We start from the raw sequence: 15376 nt of genomic DNA on the forward strand, positions 1-15376 counted from the left end.
AAACTATTATCAAAAGCGAAACCAAACCGGAAAGGACAGCATTTAATCGTACCACGCTAAAAGGGTTAATAGGAAATATTACGGAAAGTAACAAGCCTAATTTTTATTTATTATATTATATACCTTATTTAACCAGTTGTGCTGTTAGTTAATGAGTATAAATAACATAAGTAAACTATGCATGGTTGAATCGAAAATTAATATATGATCATTGCATGTAGTAATCCAGTACTTACCAGTATGATTATTTAATTTCATTGTTTATTACATAAATCAAACACATACTCATAAGATAGAACCGTTTATTTATTCGTTCAATATGTAAACCGAAATACTTGATGCAAAATAACTAGAAAATGGCTATTTTGAATTATGCAAAATATATAAGTATATTAATGGTTTTAGACTGAAACAGTTCTTAACAACCGCAGATGGAAGAAGGCACACTTGGTACAGTGGCGAGCAAGGCGGGCAATTGTTGGCATGGGGGTGGTGCGTAATAGGGCTGTGGGCAAGCTGGGGCGGCTGGAGCGACAAACAAGTTCGGTAGACCAGATGGGGCTTGTAAAACTATGTCTGGGGTGCTGGAGCTGGAGCCTGGGCTGTATAAGATTTGTGGCAAAGGTGCGGGCGGCAACACTATCGGTGCGCTGGGCGTTGGAGTTGGCAGGGACACGACGATGTTGGCTGGTGGTGGAGCTGGAGCGTTGGTGATCGTACCGCTGTGTGAGTTTTGGCTGTCGTTGATGATGATCGGACCTGGAGCACAAGCTGGCAGGATGGTCGGGCCACAAGACGGTTGTTGTTGCAGCTTAAGCAGTAAGTTGGGAGCTGGTCCGCCTGGGACGACGATTGGGGTTCTGGATACGGTTTTCTTTGGCAGTTGGACGACGATTGGGCCTGGAGCCGGGGCGGGAGCGATGATTGGTGCTGGTGCGGCGGGGATGGACAAGCTAGCGACAACTGGCGCAGACGATGAAGGCAGACCAAGAGCTGGCAACACGGGGGCCAAGAGAGCCAACAGAACAGGTTGGGGAATGAGTGGCAACAGAGCTGGGGCTGCGGTAGCGATGGCCTTGACGAGACCGAGGATGATGGAGGGTGGGACTAAGGCGACGATTGCCGGGTTGGCGGCTAATTCGGCGAGGACGGCGATGAGTACATTGGGTGGGATAGCGACCAACAAGGACGGGTTGGACGCCAATAAAGTGAGCAAATTAATGAGCACTGGTGGAGGGATGGTGGGCAAGAGAGCTGGGTTGTTGGCGAGGGTGGTCAAAAGGCAAACGATGGCTGTAGGGGGGACTGAAGGTAAAGCGGCTGGGTTGCTGAGCAAAGGAAGTAAGGAGGCCAACGGGAGAGGAGATCCAACCGGAGTTGCTGGGAGGGATAAGGGTGCTGATGCGCAAGGTGCTGGTAAAGCGCATTGTGCGATGGATCCCTGAAAAAAAGATTGTCTTTTGAATAATTTGTCCTATAAAAATAAGTGTCATTTATAAATTATTTAAACAATTTCCAACCTTAATCAGCAAAATGCACAGCGCCGCAGACAGAACCATTGACTTGGCCATTTTTGGAAGTTGGTTTTTGAATGTTCAAGTCGAATGTGAATAAATGGTCTTGTTTCTTTCTATTTATATGCAGTTTAGAAAATGTAATCATTCGTCGAAATAATACTCATGTTGGTGGTTCGTCTGATATAATATTATCTAATCGGTATTAATTGTTTGATGATTAAAATGCAGCACTACAAACTATTTCCGCCAATAGATTTCATTTGGTTCTTTGTAGATTCTGTTAAATGCTTTGGGACTATATTTTTATTTTCTTATATACCTTTTTTAATCGTTTTAACACTTTCATTGTCGATCAGAAATCGCGTTCAGTAGGTACTTTGATGAGTCAAATGGAGAAAATAGAAAACTTCCCACAATATTAGAAAATATATTTTAACTTTTATTTTACATTTTTCCTTGAAACAAACTATTTTTAACTCACTAAATACTAAAATCTTTTGTGTAGTTTGAATCGTATGGAATTCTTTAAAAAAAAAAGAAAAGGTCGCAGGCATAAAAATAGGAAATATATTGCAATGGTGTTATAAATGTTCTCATATTAAAAATATATTCAAAGTTAAAAGTACATACACAAATATTGTTAACGGTTTTTTGTATGTCATTTATTTTATATAAACAAATTTTGTTTTTTATGTGTTAACACTTTAACTCTTATCTTTTGTTTATTTGCGCCTTCCTTAAAATTAATACTTCATTTAATTTGTGATTAAGAACAATCGAGCAAATTGTGATGATTGGGAATAAGCAATATTTTAACTTTTTCGATGCTTCTGTTATGTCTTTTGTACAGATCTTAATTGTGTTGATCATTTCAACTACCGCATAAGTTATAAAACTGAAATTACACTAATAACTTAATAATTACTCCATAAATTAACATAATTATACATTTTTACATAGTTTAAATTTGCTTTGTAATATCTGATATTTATAAGGATTCATAATTTTAATTAATAGTCTACCTTTGGCTATATTTCAATAAATCAAAATAAAATATTCTTATCTTATGTGATTTTTGCGAGGAATAAAAGTGTATTAATTAGGTCAAATTAATTATGTATTGCTAACAAAAGTATTTAAATTTAATTGTTAATAATTTAAGTAAACCGACTACCGGCGACTATCTTGAAAGGGTTGGAGGGATAAACTAATTCCTTTGCATATATAGAAAAAAGGTAAACATATCAAAGACATATTACTATAGCCGTTGCACAAACTTGTGTATTTTTTTTTACCAAATAATTATAATAAATGCATTGATTATTGGTAAATAAATCATATTATGTAATATCACTAGAAACCATTGAAACTCAACGATTTAAAATTTTTAATATACTTTAATACACAACAAAAGGTATTGCTTATTAAGTAAGAAAAAAATATGTAAAAAATTATATTTTGTGAAAATTACTTTTAACCTATAATGATAATGTTATAACTAAAGCATTGCCAATTTTAAATCCACCAAGACGTTGAATAATATCTGTTTCAATGACTTGTGAAATCCATAAAAAGTATTTAAATACAAGACAGTCCAGGGCCGAACTTAGTATATAATAAGATAAGTATAATAATATGATCGTTATTGCAATTATTATTAGTTATCGGTTCTCATTGAAATCCGCGTTACCTACTCCTAGGAATCGCATTACACTCAAGTGAATTCATTACAGTGTACCTATCGACAAGATAGGTACTGAAAAAGATTTGGTAAAAGATGTAATAGATTTAGTGTGCATCATGACATTTCGAGGAATGATCATTATCTTCTATCGGATAGTCATATTATAACTTCCTTGACTACCTTATAAAGTGACTGTCGACATTTGAATGGGACAACGATACACTCCTAAATCCTAACAATGTACTACTATATGAATGTATACAAAACTGTTTTACACAACTCATGACGCCAAAGTAGTTTTCGATGACCAAATAAAATATGATTCGTCAACAGCTGTAAATATATGTGTTTTCGCTGAAAGTCAAGTTTGTATAAACGGTTTGTTAAAAGTAACGATTCATATCAGAGTTAATAAACGATTGTGCGTTGTATCAATATATATATATTAAATACACACATTAGAGGAATGAGCGTGCAAAGTAAAGCAAGATGAAGTACAATAGTCGATTATAGAAAAAATCTAGCAAAACAAATTAACCAGTCAAATAATTAAATAAACTAACAAAGAAATTTTATTGATTTTTGAGTATCAAACAGAACTAGAAAATTTCTATGCATATTTTAAGTCAATCAGACAACAGGAATCAAACAATTTTCAACAACAACGGAAATATGGTAAAATATTCCTTAACATCCGCATGCATTAGCGGGTACACTAGGTACAGTGGCGAGCAATGGGGGCAGTTGTTGGCACGGGGGTGGTGCGTAACAGGGCTGTGGACAGGCTGGAGATGGCAGGACGAACAATTTTGGCAGACAGGACGGGGCTTGTAACACGATGTCTGGGGTGCTGAAGCTGGAGCCTGGGCTGTACAAGATCTGTGGCAAAGGTGCGGGCGGCAACACTATGGGTGCGCTGGGCGTTGGAGTGGGCAGGGAGAAGATGATGTTGGCCGGTTTTGGAGCTGGAGCGTTGGTGATGGTGCCGCTGTGTGAGTTTTGGCTGTCGTTGATGATGATCGGACCCGGAGCACAGGCTGGCAGGATGGTCGGGGGACAGGACGGTTGTTGTTGCAACTTGACGAGCAAGTTGGGGGCTGGACCGCCCGGGACGACTATCGGGGTCCTGGATACGGTTTTCTTTGGCAGCTGGACGACGATTGGGCCTGGAGCCGGGGCGGGAGCGATCACCGGTGCTGGAGCGGCGGGGATGGACAGGCTAGCGACAACGGTCGGCGACGAGGGTGGCAGACCTAGGGCGGGCAGTACGGGGCTCAGGAGCGCCAACAGAACTGGTCGCGGAATGAGGGGCAACAGAGCTGGGGCGGCTGAAGCGATGGACTTGACGAGGCCGAGGATGACGGGGGGCGGGACTATGGCGACGATGGCCGGGTTGGCGGCCAATTCGGCCAAGATGGCCACGAGTACATTGGGGGGGATGGCGACCAACAGGGACGGGTTGGACGCCAGTAAAGTGAGCAAGTTGATGAGCACCGGTGGGGGGATGGTGGGCAGGAGGGCTGGATTGTTGGCCAGGGTGGTCAAGAGGCAAACGATCGAGGATGGAGGGACCGTGGGCAAGGCAGCCGGGTTAGCGAGCAGGGGAAGTAAGGTGGCCAAGGGTAGAGGAGCCGCTGGTGCTGCGCACGGAGGGCGGGCTAAGCATTGGGCGTTTGAGCTCTAAAAAATCAAAAAAAATAAACCAATATGTAAGTTTGATATAAAATATGTTTTTTAATATCGTTTTTTAATACTCACACTGAACGACAGTAGGCTCACTAAGGCGCAGGCAATGAACGTTGACTGCTTCATTATTTGAATTTTTTTTTGGTGTTTTTTTTTATTATATTCAACTCGGTTGATGACGATTTTCGAATGAGCCGACCGTCGATGCGGTTTGCTTTTTATAGTGCACTTTTGCGTTGCATTGTGTACCTAGATAGAATTCAAGAATGATAAAATAAATATTATCGTGAAATGTGTGTATTTTTATCTCGAAAAACGATTTACGCACACACTCGCCGATTAAGTAACGCATCGTTTCATCCTTGAAGACAATTTTGTTGTTAATCAGTATATTTAATTTCATTGGCAACGATCATACCGTTCGGTAATGATATATTCGGCACGTGTATCTCGATTATCACCTGGATCGTATGTTTAGACAATATTATGCCTCCTCGTGTTTGAAATTAAACGAATTTATTGAAATGCAATACCAATTGAGAGTACCTATAGCCAAAAATAAAAAAATAAGAGTAGTTTTTATTACTTAATGCAATTACAATACAATGTGTTGAATTACAATATTATGGTGTTATGCTTACTCAAGCAATACTAATAATAATATTGCTAACAAAACGAATCGAATTATTGAAGTTATTCGAAATGTTTAAATCTCTCAATTACCATTTTATCACTACGAATGCTGTTATTCGAACTACTTGACATAAGAGTGGTAAAAAAAAAAATGACCAAGATCCAATCTCAACACCTCGGAAAGTGTCAACAACATAATAATATGTAATACGTATTTATCCGATCGAGTTAGACCTGAAATGTTTTTACACTAAAATAGTGTTGGAAAAACGTACACCTATTCTTTGTAACAGCTGACTAACAAGTTATTCAATAATTATGAACCGGTTGGAATGGAAACAAGTTGAACAAATGTATTTATTTTTAGCAGTACTAATACATTTTTTATTTGTTTTGATATAAGTTTACATATTTTATTGACATATTTTTATAACAAATATTATGCTGAGGTACTTACCCGATGGACTAGAATGAAAAAAATAATTCAAATTCTTTCTTCATATTTTTTTTTTTACTTAACGGTTTGCTTGAAAAAAATCAAACTTTAACCACTTTAATACAAAATCCTATTTCCTAACCTTCGGGCAAAGGGCTTTGTAAGGAGTGGACATAACATTTTTTTTATTATTTGTTTTTTTTACTAGACGAATTTGATTAATTTGATTAACTACACAGAATTGGCGCAACTAGTATTAATTGATTGTCCTCTGGAAGTCCTCTCACGCCCAGAGTTGAAATTAAATAGATAATGGACAAACAATATGATGGTTTTAATAATTGTTTGTAAAAATTCACACAACGGAAGTGTTCCGTGTAGTTTATATATATATATTTTTTATAAACGTCCAATGTGAATGTGCGCGCATAAGCTACAAACGCTATGTTTGACAATAATCGTTTTGGAGATAACACTACCTACGGCTATTATCTTTGAGTGCAATTTTTTATCCGAGCAGAGCTTCGGCAACGTTTTTGATATAAAAAGAAGGATATCTCGAATCCGGAGTTACATTCCGTCTTGTGTTTGTGTGCTGTAGCAGAATCCACAATGAAGCAGAACCAATTCGTCGCCTGTGTATTTGTGTGCCTTTTGGTGCTGCCGGTGAGTTGACATCTAGAAAACATTCTAAAAATCCAAAAAAAAAACACTTTAACGATACAGTTTTTTCGCTGTATAAAAAAAAATACATTGTAATTTAATTTGTTCATTTTTTTTTTTTTTAGGCCCACAACTTTGTACAAGCCGACCAGACCGTCGCTACGCCTTCAATCGGAACGGTAAATATGTTTAATATTTTTGTGTTTTATTATTCTCAGGTTACCAAAAATGTATACACACACACAAGTCATACCCGAAAATATGTACTCGATTGGACTACCTATGTGTTGTTTCTTTTCTCATATTCGCATAAAAAACACAACATTGCATAAACTATAATCCGTTGGACAATTTTAGAGTTTTTTCTTTTTGTATTCAAGTACATTTGAAATCGTATTACTATTTTATACTTAACTTGAACACTTAAAAAACCACCGAGTGTTGAAATCTCCCGATCAAATATCGTCGCATAATTTAATTATTTTTCTCTATTTAAAGTGGACCTCTACCTAAACATTGTCCTTAATAAATTATGTGCTTTCTTCTAGGGTTCAACCGGAATTGAATCTGCTCCCGCATTGACACCAGCTAACAACGACCAAGATGGAAATGCCAATGGAAACGGAGTTGGATCGACGGCGATACTTCCAAACAACGTGAGTAGTTATTAACAGCCATATATTTTTTTATTAAATACAAAATAGAAAAATACTTTTGCATTCTCGTTGGAACGCCAAACATGATTTATCAGTCAAACAATTGCAATAACAAATAAAATAGTATTGCTAGGATTATATGTTTACCTGACTTGTTATAAAAAGTTCACTTTTAAAAAACTTTTTATTTGCATTTGAGGCGCTCAGGAGCCAAACCGATTAACTCCACTTTTTTTCAAATTGCGAATAATAGCATGTTTGGATTGCAAAAGTGTATAATTTTCAGTGGCCAAGATAACTAACTCCATAGTTGAATTTTTCACCACTAGAGTGCGCTGAGTACATTGGCAATCGTACTTACATACATTGTTTCGAATAAATTTAACTGGAAAATTTCATTTTATGGACTTGATCAGTTTGGCTTCTGAGCGACTCATTTGTCATGTCAATACAATCACACAGCTTTTTGACCAGCTTTTTCTATATTTCTATAATTAATTAAGTTTTCCTTAAATCTTTAGCCGTGTGCTCTGCCAACCGGCATCAACTCAGACGCCGAGTTACTCACCGTGTTGAGCTCCGAGACTTCCATAGCGGCTCTTCCCTCGCAGGTGCTCACCCAGGTCATCATGTACTTGGCCGCATCCCCCAACTTGGTGGCCATCCTGCCCCCACCCGTTCTCATCAACCTGGTGCTCGTGTTGACGGCCGCGCCCCAACTGGTGTGCTCGCTCACCCAACCGGCCCTTTACGCTTTGCTCGCCATCTTGACCGGCAAACCCTGCGTGCTGACCCTGTTGCCGTTGCCCGTGCTCGTGAAATTCATCACCGTGCTCCTCTCCCTGTCGCCTGGCACCCTCTACAACGCTCCCACCTCCGCGCTGGTCGTGCTCGTCGGACAAGTGAGCACGCCGGCCATCCTGACCGCTCTGCCCACCGGTGCCATCATCAACCTGATCACCGTCCTGTCGCTGCGCGAATCCCTGATCAACGGTCTGCCTTTGCCGACCATCGTGTCCCTGTTGACCTTCTTGGCCGGGTCGCCCACCATCTTGACCGCACTGCCGCCGTCCACCCTGTTTAAATTCGTCGAAGGACTGCTCGACACCCTGTTCGACTCCACGCCTTTCTTGGTCAACGCCGTGCCCACCGCCGTCTTGGGCAAAATCTTGGCCGTGATCCTGACCCCGTGCATCATCACCGTACTGCCCACCAGAACGATTAACCTGCTTTTGGGCGTGCTCGGCACTGCCCCGTCCCTGCTGTCCGTGTTGCCGTGCACCACGCTGGTGTCGCTGTTCACCGTCTTGGCCTCGTCGCCCAACATATTGGTCAACGTCAACACCAACTACATCGTCAACTTGCTCGTCCAAATCGTCACCTATCCAAACCTGATCAATGTCGTGCCCCAACAACTGATCGTCGCCTTGCTGAACGCAATCGCATCTTATTTGCCCGCCTCCTTAAACTCCATTCCCCCGTACGTCGTGTCTGCTTTGTTGGGTTACGGTGGCGGTTGCGGAGGCGGATGTGGAGGCGGATGTGGTGGCTGTGCCGTCGGCGTCGCTAGTCTTGCTAACTAGACTCCTTAACTACTTTGTACCGAAAATATACCAATTAACTATTTAAATCATCACTTCTTCAAAAACACAATTGAATAAAATATGAATATACATTTTTAAAAAAAAAAACCTATTGAAATTGATTTTTTTGTCACTTTTATGTCAATTATTTTCCATCTTTTAACCTAACCTAACCTAACCTAACCTAACCTAACCTAATATCTAACCTTACTAACCTAACCTAATCTCTAACCTAACCTAATCTAACCTAACCTAACCTTTGCCTTGTCAACCGATCTTCTCGCTACTATTTTTGTTGCCTCGTAACTTGGTAGAGGCGTTTTCTTATTTAACTTTCCAAGAACTGTGTATACCTCGGTCGTCCAACATATAATTGGTGGGTTGGTAACGTTAATGCAGTGGTATTTTTTATGAGGTATGTTTTGTCAATCTCCGGCCAGGAAGACCAGAGTTTTTTTTTCAAAACTACTTACACGGTAGTACAAAATATGGTAAACTGGGTGAGGTTGTCCAGCACTGTACGAAGAAGTGTTACAACCGGTTGACAATTTTTAATTGGGCTGTTAAAACGATAGAAATATGTGTGTAATATAACTTCGGTTACCCATCGAGAAGTTGAATTGCAATATTATTGTTAGTTATCGGTTACTAAGATGGAAATGTGGAGTAGAGTAGATAAACAAATAATCGCTGGTAGACATGTGCATAAAGAGACAAGTCTGTCTGCTACTGCGTGTGATAAGGCAACGTGTGAAAAGGCGAAGAAGAAGTGATAAGAGATATGGCATTCGACCAAAGGCCGTTGGTCAAAGAATGGTTCTTTTCTTTATCACACACAAGTCAAATGGGTTATCCCAAAATCTTCTTTTGCGTTGCAACTACTTAGTCAGTTTGACTGGAATAATTTGGTGATTTTTTTTTTATTTATCCAAGGAAGAGGGGACCCTATAGACGTTTTATCTGTCGATTGCGAAACAACCTTGAGTTTACACATTTTATTCGCTGACATTGTATGCTGCATTCATTTCAATGCATTCTTTAAACAGCGTGTTGTGCTATTCACACCGTGCGCTAATCATTTTCGTCAAGAACTGTGATAGAAGACTAACTATACGGGAAAAAAAAATAGGAACAATAGGATGTGTTGAATTTTTTTTTTAAATGAAGCAAATTATTATTATTGTTGTTGTTGATTAAACGATATCCGGATAAGCGTGCAACGAAAACGCATCAGTGATTATTATTATATTTTCAAAGCGTGCACCGAAACGAATATTGTTGTTTTCAGTTACACCGGTTATCGGTGGTTTTGTATTTGTAAGATAATAATAGTTTTTGTCCGTATAAACAAACGTCTTGAAAAAAATGATACATGTATTTTATTATCATATCCTCCAATGTAATAATTTAGTGCAAGACCAGTATAAAATTACTCTTCGGCCGCATATGCCTATTTTAATTACTGTTGTCGTGTACTGCCGTTAGCATAGTGCCTCTCTAGGTTAAGTTAAATGATACTTAAGTATATAGACAGAGGTTGGTCAATGTTTCATGCGGGTAGAGGGGGCTAAACATTTTTGTAAGACAAATCCGCTCTTTCATGTAAGCCTACAGTGTACAACAAGTCTAGGAATATTCCTTTGTCATTGATTGCCATACAACTTGTGTTGAATCTTATTTTGTGTCTAAATCAACAGCTCTACTCAACGTTTATCACCGATCTACATGTCGGTTGTATTATTCCATAGAAAATTATAATGATAATAATGTGTTTTAAGCTAAGACAAATATCTATCTTCTCATTTTTAGTGTGTAGCATTTTGTTTTTTGACCAGAAAATTTGAAATAATATTATTGGATATTGTTTATTTTGTGTTTTTTTTTTTAAATATTTAAACTATTTCCTGGCATGGAACGTTGTACATACTTAATTGGGTACTATTAAATTAAAACTTATGACTAAACCAAAAATAACAGATCACAATATAAATTATTTAACAGGTGTTATGCACACTATGTAGAAACAGTTTTATTTAAGTGTGACGCAAAGACAATATTGTTATTTTTAAAACAACAAAGCGATAAATGTTTTTAAAAAAAAAATAAACATCAGCCATCGCATCGAAGCTAAAAGTCTGGATTTTCTCCATCAGGCTTAAATTTCTAGGTCGCTGATTCGGCATTATTTTTCCATTTTACCTCTTACTTAAAGGATGGTTGGTGTTAGTAGGGCTGAAGGGTTGCAATTTCCAACCTAACCTAACCTAACCGCCCAACATATTGGTCAACGTCAACACCAACTACATCGTCAACTTGCTCGTCCAAATCGTCACCTATCCAAACCTGATCAATGTCGTGCCCCAACAACTGATCGTCGCCTTGCTGAACGCAATCGCATCTTATTTGCCCGCCTCCTTAAACTCCATTCCCCCGTACGTCGTGTCTGCTTTGTTGGGTTACGGTGGCGGTTGCGGAGGCGGATGTGGAGGCGGATGTGGTGGCTGCGCCGTCGGCGTCGCTAGTCTTGCTAACTAGACTCCTTAACTACTTTGTACCGAAAATATACCAATTAACTATTTAAATCATCACTTCTTCAAAAACACAATTGAATAAAATATGAATATACATTTTTAAAAAAAAAAACCTATTGAAATTGATTTTTTTGTCACTTTTATGTCAATTATTTTCCATCTTTTAACCTAACCTAACCTAACCTAACCTAACCTAACCTAACTATCTAACCTACTAACCTAACCTAACTCTAACCTAACCTAATCTAACCTAACCTAACCTTTGCCTTGTCAACCGATCTTCTCGCTACTATTTTTGTTGCCTCGTAACTTGGTAGAGGCGTTTTCTTATTTAACTTTCCAAGAACTGTGTATACCTCGGTCGTCCAACATATAATTGGTGGGTTGGTAACGTTAATGCAGTGGTATTTTTTATGAGGTATGTTTTGTCAATCTCCGGCCAGGAAGACCAGAGTTTTTTTTTCAAAACTACTTACACGGTAGTACAAAATATGGTAAACTGGGTGAGGTTGTCCAGCACTGTACGAAGAAGTGTTACAACCGGTTGACAATTTTTAATTGGGCTGTTAAAACGATAGAAATATGTGTGTAATATAACTTCGGTTACCCATCGAGAAGTTGAATTGCAATATTATTGTTAGTTATCGGTTACTAAGATGGAAATGTGGAGTAGAGTAGATAAACAAATAATCGCTGGTAGACATGTGCATAAAGAGACAAGTCTGTCTACTACTGCGTGTGATAAGGCAACGTGTGAAAAGGCGAAGAAGAAGTGATAAGAGATATGGCATTCGACCAAAGGCCGTTGGTCAAAGAATGGTTCTTTTCTTTATCACACACAAGTCAAATGGGTTATCCCAAAATCTTCTTTTGCGTTGCAACTACTTAGTCAGTTTGACTGGAATAATTTGGTGATTTTTTTTTTATTTATCCAAGGAAGAGGGGACCCTATAGACGTTTTATCTGTCGATTGCGAAACAACCTTGAGTTTACACATTTTATTCGCTGACATTGTATGCTGCATTCATTTCAATGCATTCTTTAAACAGCGTGTTGTGCTATTCACACCGTGCGCTAATCATTTTCGTCAAGAACTGTGATAGAAGACTAACTATACGGGAAAAAAAAATAGGAACAATAGGATGTGTTGAATTTTTTTTTTAAATGAAGCAAATTATTATTATTGTTGTTGTTGATTAAACGATATCCGGATAAGCGTGCAACGAAAACGCATCAGTGATTATTATTATATTTTCAAAGCGTGCACCGAAACGAATATTGTTGTTTTCAGTTACACCGGTTATCGGTGGTTTTGTATTTGTAAGATAATAATAGTTTTTGTCCGTATAAACAAACGTCTTGAAAAAAATGATACATGTATTTTATTATCATATCCTCCAATGTAATAATTTAGTGCAAGACCAGTATAAAATTACTCTTCGGCCGCATATGCCTATTTTAATTACTGTTGTCGTGTACTGCCGTTAGCATAGTGCCTCTCTAGGTTAAGTTAAATGATACTTAAGTATATAGACAGAGGTTGGTCAATGTTTCATGCGGGTAGAGGGGGCTAAACATTTTTGTAAGACAAATCCTCTCTTTCATGTAAGCCTACAGTGTACAACAAGTCTAGGAATATTCCTTTGTCATTATTGCCATACAACTTGTGTTGATTCTTATTTTGTGTCTAAATCAACAGCTCTACTCAACGTTTATCACCGATCTACATGTCGGTTGTATTATTCCATAGAAAATTATAATGATAATAATGTGTTTTAAGCTAAGACAAATATCTATCTTCTCATTTTTAGTGTGTAGCATTTTGTTTTTTGACCAGAAAATTTGAAATAATATTATTGGATATTGTTTATTTTGTGTTTTTTTTTTTAAATATTTAAACTATTTCCTGGCATGGAACGTTGTACATACTTAATTGGGTACTATTAAATTAAAACTTATGACTAAACCAAAAATAACAGATCACAATATAAATTATTTAACAGGTGTTATGCACACTATGTAGAAACAGTTTTATTTAAGTGTGACGCAAAGACAATATTGTTATTTTTAAAACAACAAAGCGATAAATGTTTTTAAAAAAAAAATAAACATCAGCCATCGCATCGAAGCTAAAAGTCTGGATTTTCTCCATCAGGCTTAAATTTCTAGGTCGCTGATTCGGCATTATTTTTCCATTTTACCTCTTACTTAAAGGATGGTTGGTGTTAGTAGGGCTGAAGGGTTGCAATTTCCACCACCTAACCTACCTAACCTACCACCTAACCTAACCTAACCGACGGTTATTGTGCTAAAAAATCGTTATGTGGTAGATTTCATATAGAATAGATAATGTTTTGTATAAAGTGTAGAAGACTATTACTATTGATACAAAGTATGTACTTTTTTTATCGCTCCGTCCATTAAATAAGAAAGGCTTAGATAACTGTAGTAACATGTTTGTGAAAACTACAATCAATCTTTTTGGTTTTAAACAAAACTATAATTCGTCTATTGTATTATTTTTCCACCAATGTTAGCATATAGATCATTTATAGATGTATACATATACATATATATATTTGGACAACTTATTTAGGTGTTATGACGGCGAGGAAGGAAGTGAATTTCTTACCATAGCAGAAACATTCGGAAAACCAAATTTAAAACTAAAATGAAAGTAATCGTAATGCAGTTTTTTAACACTTATTTTTTGTTTTTTGTTATAATTTGGATGTTTTTAGGTCAAGACGAATTCAGACTTGATTATGACCAATTTACCAAGGCCGCAATTCAAGGCCATATACCAAGATGGTCTATAGCTGTAAGTTGTGTGCAATTTTTATGTTATTTCTGATAATAGCGTTGTGTCAAAATTGGATTAAACAGCTGGCTTATTCGTTAACACGATTTTTTTTATTAAGTAAAAGGCTAAACAATATTATCCTCAATAGACAATACAAGCATAGTGATATTAATTTTTTTTTATTGTAATTAGTAAATGTCTTATGTAGATACGTTTTCACTGCTGTCACTATTTTTACTTTTAACACTCACAGTGTCTGCCTAAATATTGACTTAGACCATCACACACGTGTATTTGATGAACAGCGGTTATTCTATAAAACATATTTTAATTTAGGAATAGGTACTCGAATTCCATCTGAAAATTGCAATTAAAATGCATAATATTACCCTTGCAGATTCCTAGTTTAGCCCCAAAATGTATGTTTACCTCGGCAAAAAAATCACTTTTAACATGTTAGCCATGTTAGCCAATGGTCTTTGTTGTCCAGGCTTATTGTTTCAAAAAAATTAACTAATAATAGTGTACGTACAAACTATAGTAAACATGTTACAAAGTGTTTATGTTTAAATATTTCATGCGGTATTAACAGTTTATAATTTGCTGTTTCGGCGCTGTGCTGTAAAAAAAAAAAAAAACAAAAGATTTATATTGTAAAAGATGTTTGATTTAAATTGAAGATTTTTAGGTGGAGAATGGATATTATTTTACGAAGGCTTCACGAGAGCCTTGAACCTTAGTTATCTTCCAAAACCAATGCAGACCAAATCAATACCTACAGAATGCAGTTCAAGATCATGCCGATAAGTTGTTACAACAAGGCAAACGCTAAGAGGTCATTTAAAATTATTAAAATGTATTAAAAACAAATAAACGATCAATGCTAGTATTAATTAAATTCAGGTTTTCGAAAAAATCGAATTTGTCGATTTCGTTAAAGTGTTCAGTCAAAACAATTCCCATCAAAATGAAACTTAACCACTTAATCATTACCAAATCTTAAACATTTCAATTACATACAACTGAACAAACACACATGTACCTAAGGACATGACACATACATTGGTAGCACAAGCCGAATAATACCATTTGTATGAACAAGTGTTGTCAGTTATAATTAAAAAATACATTTATTTATTTGTGATTTTTTACAAATCTACACAAAGTACATTTTAGCGTCCGTC

The 15376-nt window shown here is 37.2% G+C and overlaps 2 protein-coding genes across 2 annotated transcripts; one reads left to right on the forward strand and one right to left on the reverse strand.

Annotated features, from left to right (window-relative positions):
- Positions 1-288: 288 nt before the first annotated feature.
- LOC126842539 (helicase SRCAP-like) lies at positions 289-5064 on the reverse strand. The gene is made up of 4 exons (XM_050579549.1): positions 4960-5064; positions 3894-4881; positions 2268-2392; positions 289-1441 (listed from the first exon to the last, which is right to left on the reverse strand). The coding sequence occupies exons 1-4, from the start codon at positions 5011-5013 to the stop codon at positions 419-421; spliced, it is 2190 nt and encodes a 729-aa protein (XP_050435506.1). The 5' UTR covers positions 5014-5064; the 3' UTR covers positions 289-418.
- Positions 5065-6519: 1455 nt separating this feature from the next.
- LOC126842584 (uncharacterized) lies at positions 6520-8943 on the forward strand. The gene is made up of 4 exons (XM_050579624.1): positions 6520-6622; positions 6745-6798; positions 7168-7275; positions 7797-8943. The coding sequence occupies exons 1-4, from the start codon at positions 6569-6571 to the stop codon at positions 8856-8858; spliced, it is 1278 nt and encodes a 425-aa protein (XP_050435581.1). The 5' UTR covers positions 6520-6568; the 3' UTR covers positions 8859-8943.
- The last annotated feature ends 6433 nt before the right edge of the window (positions 8944-15376 follow it).

This window comes from Adelges cooleyi, unplaced genomic scaffold, assembly GCF_023614345.1.
Source record: "Adelges cooleyi isolate 19-005CV unplaced genomic scaffold, UGA_ACOO_1.1 ACOO_flye_CR_arks_rails_tigmint_CR_PRNA_55, whole genome shotgun sequence".
Taxonomy (NCBI): domain Eukaryota; kingdom Metazoa; phylum Arthropoda; class Insecta; order Hemiptera; family Adelgidae; genus Adelges; species Adelges cooleyi.